The sequence below is a fragment of the Rhynchophorus ferrugineus genome, unplaced genomic scaffold, assembly GCF_030347505.1.
Source record: "Rhynchophorus ferrugineus isolate W39M unplaced genomic scaffold, kcgeb_rfMv2 rfM1, whole genome shotgun sequence".
In the NCBI taxonomy this organism is placed as follows: Eukaryota; Metazoa; Arthropoda; class Insecta; order Coleoptera; family Curculionidae; genus Rhynchophorus; species Rhynchophorus ferrugineus.
Window position 1 is genome coordinate 70,047,908 of NW_027472580.1, and position 9,503 is coordinate 70,057,410.

At 29.2% G+C, this 9,503-nt stretch overlaps 1 protein-coding gene across 1 annotated transcript; it reads right to left on the reverse strand.

The window, feature by feature from the left end:
- Window positions 1-169: 169 nt before the first annotated feature.
- On the reverse strand, window positions 170-5,735 carry LOC143199471 (uncharacterized). The gene is made up of 5 exons (XM_076409309.1): window positions 5,503-5,735; window positions 4,099-4,344; window positions 3,252-3,438; window positions 2,716-3,199; window positions 170-414 (listed from the first exon to the last, which is right to left on the reverse strand). Exons 1-5 carry the CDS (start codon window positions 5,605-5,607, stop codon window positions 387-389), a joined length of 1,050 nt encoding a protein of 349 aa, XP_076265424.1. The 5' UTR covers window positions 5,608-5,735; the 3' UTR covers window positions 170-386.
- Window positions 5,736-9,503: the final 3,768 nt, after the last annotated feature.

The following is a 9,503-nucleotide window of genomic DNA, read 5'->3' on the forward strand; positions in this document are numbered from 1 at the left end:
CTACCGCTAAGATAAGATAGTCTGCTTTACATACGTAGATGTAACCCAAACCATCGACAAAGTTATCTACATCACCAAAACAAGTGTAACTACACCACTTGGTGAGAAATATTGTGACAAATAACAATAATGGGTAAGTGGGATATATTTCAAATAAAATGGTAGCATATACTCTGAACCCAACTTTATTTATATTTAACCAACTTAATTTATTCATGTAACTAAATCAATACATCATTTAGGAAACATAGAAAATTATAATTCTCGAATAAAGCTAATTTTGGAAATAACCTGAGTAACATTATTTTCAAAATAATGTGTGTGTACTTAAATATATTCACCATACTTTTTCCCAGTATGTTCTCTGGATAATGTTTTAGGAAGTGTTAATATCCTTCGCGAGTTATAGATAATCTGAAAATAAAGAATAAGAAAATGTAATAATTAAAATTATTTTAATAAAACATTAATCAAAATCAGGTTCATTTCTTAGATCTACCATAGTACTGCTTGTCGCTACTTTTCTAATCTTCCCACTCTTTCCCATCTTAGCAGCATTTAAGTGATTCGAGGGTATTATAAATATGATAAATGTTCTACTACTATTCAGATAAATCATGAATATACTTGATCACTAACAGATCCAGTATTATGATTTAGAAGGGGTCATACTCCCAAAAGAGTAGATTTTATAAAGGTAATCACAAAACATTAATTTTTCATGTCAAATTTCAATACTTTTGGACCAAAAATAAATATACTCTAAATATATTAAACTCGTACTTTTTGCTACTTTGGAAGTAGCATACAGCAGATACCAATGAAATAAAATGAATGAATTTTTTAATTGAATGTTGGTGCAAAAAAAAGGTTTTTATAAAAATGACACTGATGACACATGGTGTCTATAAATATCAACAAATTGTAATACAGTGTTATTTAAATCGCCATTATATTGTTATAAAAAAAGCATCAGCTTTCAGAAACTTGTACCGCTTAGGCGTGTTGTAAAAAAGAAGAGAAGAACGAGCTGTACATTTTGTTTCTATCAATTGATATAAGCCTACTAAAGCATAAAGCTACATAAAGCCAAGTAGATGTCATCTCACCACAGCTTTTCAACGTTGTAGCTGATATAATTATGACAACATTTGTTGGCATACTTCAGATTATTTATCATTAATTAACAAATTATCTGCTATTATAAATCTTAACAGAATTCTCATAGAGCAAGTAAAAAGTATTTGGATTCAGTAATTCAAGACACGAAAGTGGTATCTGCGGCCATTAGAAACCGAATCGGCCAAGCTTTCGCTTCTCGAAGATGATACCTGTGCAAAAGAGGAAATATAGTGAAAACTAGAGTCCCACTCTCTCGAACGATTATTTTGGTAATTTCTGTGCATAGTTAAGAGACTTGAATATAGCTACAGTTTAACATTTGTAAGCTTGAAGTCATTCAAATGCGATGCTTAAAGAAAACAAAATAACTCGATTGAGATGAGATAATCAGTGTACACTTTAGGAATAATGATTACAATTACAATTTGAACATGTTTGTGGAATAAAAGGGGGACAAATGCGTCCTACACTTATAAATATCTCAAGAAAATACACGGAGCAAGGTTATCAAGAGCGATGTGTAAAATAGGAGACTGATATTGTCTCCTGAATGTGAGTCCTGAATGATTACTACCGATCGTCAACGGTGATAGGTTCAGCGGCACCAACAATAACAATAACATTGCCTGACCCCTATGGATTGATGATGATGATAATAAAATCAAAACTAAATATAGAAGAGCCGACCACGTTTTGAATTTTAGGCTATATATTACAAATCACACTGACTATGTAAACGGTATTTAGTGACCTTATTCCAGAGTTCGAAGAGGATAAAAGCTTCTGAGACTAATATAAGATAATAAAAAGGTATATAATAATAATAGGTAATATAAAGAATTAACCTATAAATAATAACAGTTTCACCAATTTGACACATCGGTCTTTCTTACAGTATGATTCTGCTCGATCAGCATTTTTTAGAATAAACATGAAACCAAATTAAGAAAAGCTGCTCAAGAACTCAGAAAATAATACGTAATGATAAGTCAATCCCTAAGATAGAAGATTTATGGTAAATTTTTTAAAAATAGCTCATAGTCAACCATAAAATTGCACTGAAACGTATGCTACAATTTTCAATGGAAATTTTGTGTGAGTGAGTGAGAGAAAAGTGAGAACAAAACCAAATTGAAATCTAAAGAACTAAATTTTTACTCTTAACACGTTACTTGTAGGCAAATTTATAATAATTTATCAGTGAATATGATTTTTTCCTTTTTATATAAAAAGATTGAGAGTGCTGCTCTCCTATTTTGACTGTCGTTGTTGTCTTTAATGGTTTAATGGTAACATGGACGTCAATAAAAAGAAACACAGCGCCAGCTAAACAGTTATATGGTTTGGGAAAAATTCTATTGGAAATAATTGTAAGAGTAAGTTAGTTCACCTACAAATTTATTGAAAATGACATTTCCTATCCATTCACTGCCGCTTATCGCATCATCTGCCTGATACACAGTTTTGAAATAAAAATATACAAATTGGTTAGTTTTTAAACATTTTAACTTCATTTTTCAACGCTCATATTCTATCAATACGGTAAGAATGGGAATTAATGGAATTTGGTTATAATAGGTTTTATTAACTCACCTCATATCTTGTTCATCGATATTTTCAATTTCTGTGTTACCGTTGTCAACATATCCCATAAACGGAGAGTCGGATATATCACTGGCATTATCCCACTTCTCGTATTCTTCTACTGTCATCAAGAGCTCATCAAATATTTCAATCGCTTCTGATTTAAGGTCCGGGGGCTGTACGTCCGCATCATTTATACAGTTTTCAGTATCTTCATCGCGACTTTCTTCTGTAACATCCATCGTATCATTAACGTCATTAATAATTAACGTCATATCCTCATGCTGTTCGGTTCTGACTGCAATATTGTTCAGTGTCAAATCGATTATGTTATCTCTTTGGTTATCTAGCAAAATGCAATCTTCGTTGTCATCGTCAACTGAAACGATGTTATTGCTATTAGAACTGTATGTACTTTTATCGTCAAAAACTTCGTCTAAATCACGGAGAGTGATAAAAACTGAGTTTTCCTGCATCTTGCTCCTTGAAATTTCTGTAAAAAAGACTAAGTTTAAGAAGTAAAAACAGTACTGCATAAGGAATACCTGTTTTAACCAAACGGTAAGAGTGCTGGAGTAGTTCCTTCCACTTCTGATGGATTTTTAATACCACAATCCATTCTATAGTATAAACGCTTAACATATATTCCAAATCAGAACAGAGCGAGATAAACTCGTGTAGGATTTTTATTAAATTCGAGCACATATCACAGAAAATAAACATTCTTTGAATCTAAAATATGTTTTAATATTACAATTTTATAAGAGTAAAAACACATCACTAAGTATATTAATTAAAAAGATTTTGTGCATTGTTTCATCAGTCTACTACCCTGAACATATTCAAAATAAGAGACTAAAACATTTTATGAACATAGTTTTTTGGCTTAAAAGTGAATTATTTTTCAGAAATTAGCCAGGAAAGTATTAGTGTCAAAATATTCAGGATAGATTATCTTCTAAAACAAACTCAGATTGTTATTAGAACCCTCTTGGGTTTTACTAGCCGAATGAAAAGATTAAACAACATAAATAATTCTTTAGCTCGCAGTGTTCAAGTAACCTTTCCAAAAATTGCTTAATTAAAGTACGAATTATTTAAAAATCCAGCTTAATTTCATCTGATCTTTGACCATTTATGAATCTATAATTTAGATAACAACTGCAATAAGTGCAAAAAAGTCCAATGAAGAGAGAATTACGCCTGTTTGTAAAAAAAAATTAGATTACTATAAATTCGTTTTTACATTTCAATTTCCGAGAATGTCAATATTTATCATGAATTTGTTGAATAAGTTACTATAACTTGACCATATCCCATAGTTAGAACAATAAACCTGTTTCACTGTTTTCAGTAATACGTTCATTATGTGATATATATAAAAATACTTACCTCGAAAAAGAATATATCTGAAAAGACAGATTGAAGAATATCTATTGACAAACTTTTGTTAGTAAAAGGATCTTGCATCGGTTCTGCTTTGCCACAGGTTCTGCAACAACTTGCAGTTTCTTCCGACAGGTTCACATTGTATATCGAACTGATTTTTAGTCTGTTCCCATATAGCTGTCTCGTTTGGTATATTTCATAAATGAACTTATAGCACATTAAACATATACCTTTCCTTAAATATTTATTCTGAAATATATTTGTTAAAGGCAATTTAAAGCTAATTAAATTAAAAAATATATTATTATTATTAAAAATAAAATAAAAATGGTTATACAAATCACGAATTGTATAAATTGAAAATATGTTCTATCCACCGAACTTTGTGACTTTGAACTTTGAACTATGATTTCAATGTTATAAAATGGTTAATACCATTCACCCATTAAACATTAAACCATTTAACGATCAGAAAACTAACTTAAAATAAAAATAAAAACGATATTATAAAACACACAAAATAAATTATATTATATATTGATTTAAAAGCTTGCGAATTAATTTATTCAATTACTGAAGCCAAAATGATATGAAAATTGGGTTTAAATTAAAAAAAAATATGATGTAATATTGTTCCAATGAATAATAAAAATTAACTAATATTTGTTTATACATGTATTAAACCTGTATAAAAAAAACAAGCATGTATGCATCAAATAAACTGAAATAAGTAGAAATGGCTCTAGATAACTAGTAATTAAATTTTTGATGTAATGAAATCAATTTTCATTTCATTTTACTATGATAGTGGGAAAATAAAAACAAAAATAGATAGAATGTGAAACTTTAAGCAGTTTATAAATAAGCCTATTTTATGCATAATTTCAATTTTAGTAGATTGTTTAAATTACTAAATATTTTTGTACTCAGTTATGGAGCCAAATTCGCTAGTTTAGAAACGAATTGATAACTCTCTAATATAAAGAAGAAAACAGAAACTTATATGGTGCCGTGATCTTTAAAACATATTTTCAAACCATTTTGTTTTGTACCAGATGAACGAAACCAGTTTTAAGATGCAACCAATGCGAAAAAAATACATTGAACAGATATAAATTAGTGAATTATATTATTATACTTTTATGATAGTATCACTTAAAGAATCGCAAAATATTTAAATAATTTAATTACCATAAAAAATTTAACTATAAGTATAAAAAAATCACATATGGTCTTAAAAGTTTAACAAATAATAATATATTAAAAAGTTTTTATACTTAAATATAGAAGTTAGATTTGAAATAAAATAATGTTTAAACATTTACAGGTAATTTTCAAGTAGTTATTTTATGGAAGTTTAAGAAGAAAGTAATATTTATGAATATTGATAATGAGAATAATCCTTACCAATCTGATATATTTTGCTTCCAGTAGCATATCGCTAATCAATTTCGGACCGTATACATAAAATATTTTATTCGTACAAAGTCTACACCCGTATAAAAATTCCATTTTGTCATCGAAGAAACTCAGCTCTAAAGTATATTAAACTTTCCTAATCTCTTGCTTTTCACAGATTTAAACGCTAAATACTGAACTGATGAAAGAACAGCACACATTAATGAATCAGCAGAAAGCAACTGAAATTAAACGGCTTATCGACAAGTACTTCGGTATTTTGAACATTGCGTTTTTTATTGTTGTAAAAACTTCCTGTTTTTGCTTCGGGCATTTATCGTCTAGCATGTTTAGTATTATTTTTTCAAGAAAGTGAATATGTGTTGTAGTTCATACGATTTGAAGCCTTCGAATTAAACTTCATGTTCTACAATTAATCATTGTATATATTTTTTGAAAATATAAATTGTGTTAATATATTCACAATATAATGATAATTATAAAATAGTAATATAATGATTATTATAAAATAATAATATTATAATTGGATATAAAATTTAAAAAATAATATTTATTCCAGCGTAATTATAATTTCAGTAAATGGTAATAAAGAATTAGTAAACTTGTTTATTTCAGTTTTAATTACCGAATCATAAATTGTAATATACTTGTATCAATAAAAACATTTTTGCAAACAAACACATACAACAATTCTAGAAATCGATCAAATTTTGTTCAAAAATAATAATTTAATAGTGTAAATATTTTTTTAATATATTTTAAAGTCTCCTTTTACCAACCATGGGATTATCTGGACTGGATCTACTGTTTAACGTGGGCTCCGAACCACGGTCCTCGGCATTAAGCCTACCAACTGGCGAGTGACCAACTTTAGAAATCATTCCAGAAGACATCCGGTCTTACCCAGCCTGGTTACTGGTGTGACTGGGATCACTATCCTTGTCGGATTTTATACTCTTGCCTAGGACAATCACAAATTTTAAACAACCACAAACATAAATTTACGACCATGCCCCAACAGGATTCGAACCCGCGGCTATCGCAACAGTAGGAGTACCGTCCTATCGCCTTTACCACTGTGCCAACGAGTCGGCTTAAATATTATTTGAGAAATATGATAATCAATTTCTTGATAAATTACATTACAATTTATATTTATAATTTACAAAATAAATATAATAAGCCGGCTTGGTTGACGCAGTGGTAAAGTTCAAGTCCTGCTGAGGCACGGTCGTAAATTTATGTTTGTGATTGCCCTATTGCAAGAGTGTAAAATACGACAAGAAAAATGATTGGATGTCTTCTGGAGTAATTTCTAAATTGGCAGAGGACCGCGGTTCGGGGCCAGATAAACCCTCGTTGGTAAAAGGAGAATTTAAAATATTGAAAATAAATAAATAAATAATTAAATAAATTTTCTATTTTTAAAATTAATATTAATAAATGCCAGTTACAGTAGGCTATCAAAAGAACATACTTCATCTAAATTTATGACGTCAAAACGTCGCAATGTTGCAGTATCAACTCTGAGTTTTCGTTCAGTTTGGCTTCGACATATAACAAAATTCTAGTTTCAATAAAATAATGAAATAAAAATGTTATTAAATATATATAGTTTATTTCAACATTACAGTACGTCTAATGCATATATTATCGAAAAATGTAAACTACAGTTAATTATACAGCGACAATAATTTTTAGGGTAAAGTTGTTTTATTAAATTTACATTAATCTTTTCTTTTGTACATCATCCATGAGGTATTCTAGGCGTATTTTCTTTATGTAGTGGTATCCTTCTGGAGGCCTATCTAACTAATTAACAACTTTATATATAAGTAATATGTTTTACTCTCATTAGAGAGCATATTTACCTTTTTACATGTAGTTTTTGTTTGCTTCGATCGTGCCCTTCCTTGTCAAGTCATTTTCATATCATTGAAGTAAATAACTAGAATTGAGTGAATTCCATCATGTATCAATTTCTTCTTCAATTTGTCAGATCGAGGTCATCCAAACCGGTGCTATTAACCTTTCCTCTTTCCATCATGAAGCACAATATATCCGCAATGAATTATTAATAAATGCTATGACTAATAAAACATAATCAATTGTTATTCCAACGTTTATCTTTTTCAATCAACTTTAGTTGCCTTAACACTACTTTTATTATTATCTTGCCATGAGTGACCGTTGGGTTTATTGGTCCCATTCTGAAACATCCACGTTTCATCTAAATACACAAATTGTAATATTTTTTTAATTTTATTACATGTTGTTAAAAATTGTATTGCTTTAATACCAATGGCTGGAAGCTCCATTAGACCCTTTCTATACTTTTCAGGCTTGCAGTTTCCTCTGAAATAATTGTTTTAAATTATGTTTATATTGAAAAAACTACTCACAGGCTGACAACATCAGGCTGATCTTGATTTGTCACCCTCTAAGTATGTTGTTAGATTTAGGTATTTTTTCGGTGAATCCAAGATTAAATTTTTCGTTTTTGATTTGATCGATTTTTGAAATATTTGTTTTTTGTATATTTGTAGACAGTAACCGCATCCATACTAATATTTAATACAGGTGCAACGCGCTAAAAAATTTTCAATAAAAACTGCAGTAAATTAATATTTAACAGTAGAAATACTTACCTCTAACGAATTTTATGACAAGAGGGAGCCTCCATTATCTAGTTTATTTTCGAAGTAACAGAATTCAAAGTTTCGAAGTACAGAAGTTTCGAGTAACAGAAACAGGCATTGTTAGTCGGAGTAATAAAAAATAGAGACTTAAAATTTATCAAAAGAAGCAAAGCGTTAAGATAAAGTTTACTCGTTTATAACCTCTTATTACTGTTGTTTAGAAGAATTTTCTATACGTTTGACAACCGGACGTTATGACAGACTGGTCGATTTACGTGTTCGAACGTATCAGGCAGCATTGTATCTCTTTTTAACTAGAGTAATATGAGAAGGATAATATTGTCTGGTTCTAAAATGAATTTACAAATTGCGGCAGGCAATTCATTAAACATATTGCTGACGTATGTTCACAGCAACTTTGGATGGACTATACTAGTTTTTATGCTTCTTCAATATGCACTAAATAAAACTATTAAGTTGCAAGTTGAAGTTAACTTTTTACTTGTTAACAGAAATAACTAATAAAAGTAAGTTATATGCGTACTTATTTATAAAATTATTTTAATGGATGACGTTGAATAGTTATTAAGGCTTTGCTAGTTTTGTGATATTATATATATTTAACTTAATATTAATACTAATTTTAAATTAATTAATAATTAATTTGGGTTGTTATAAAATCCAGGAATGTAAATAGATTGCTCAACCATCAGTTTCAAATAATCCTTAATATAAATAAGATAGATAGATATGTCTGATATCAGAAACAAATTTTTCCAAGCAATCCTTTATTAAGGATTTTCATTATTAAAAATATTCAACATTTTGAGGAAATTAAATTTGAATGAGAAGATGACTAGGCCAGAGTTGTGAATATTATAACCAAGAACAGCACCTTTAAAGTAGACAACTTATATAGCCCATCAAAATACAGTATATCACATTTGAAAGATATAAAGAGTTTTTTGAATATCTGAAATCGATTTATTATAGGCGATGTCTACAATGCTAAAAATACCCAGAGATCGAGACAGATTACAAAAAAGAGTGGAAAGTTGTTAAAATATATTCAATGATGTAACTGAGCAACTATTTCGACAGGTAAACTCGCATATTGGACAACGAATTAAGATAAGATCCCAGATCTGCTGGATTTCTACATCATTAGAAACATTTCAAGTAATTACATGCAAATTGAAGAAAATCTAGAAGTAAACTAAACTCATATTCAAAGATTGTGTTGACTGTAAGTGAATACATCATGGCCAACTAATTGCTGTCTTGATAATAGAAGAACTGATTAGATAGATTTTTAAGTGGAATTAGAAGAAAATATTAACTTGGGAAACC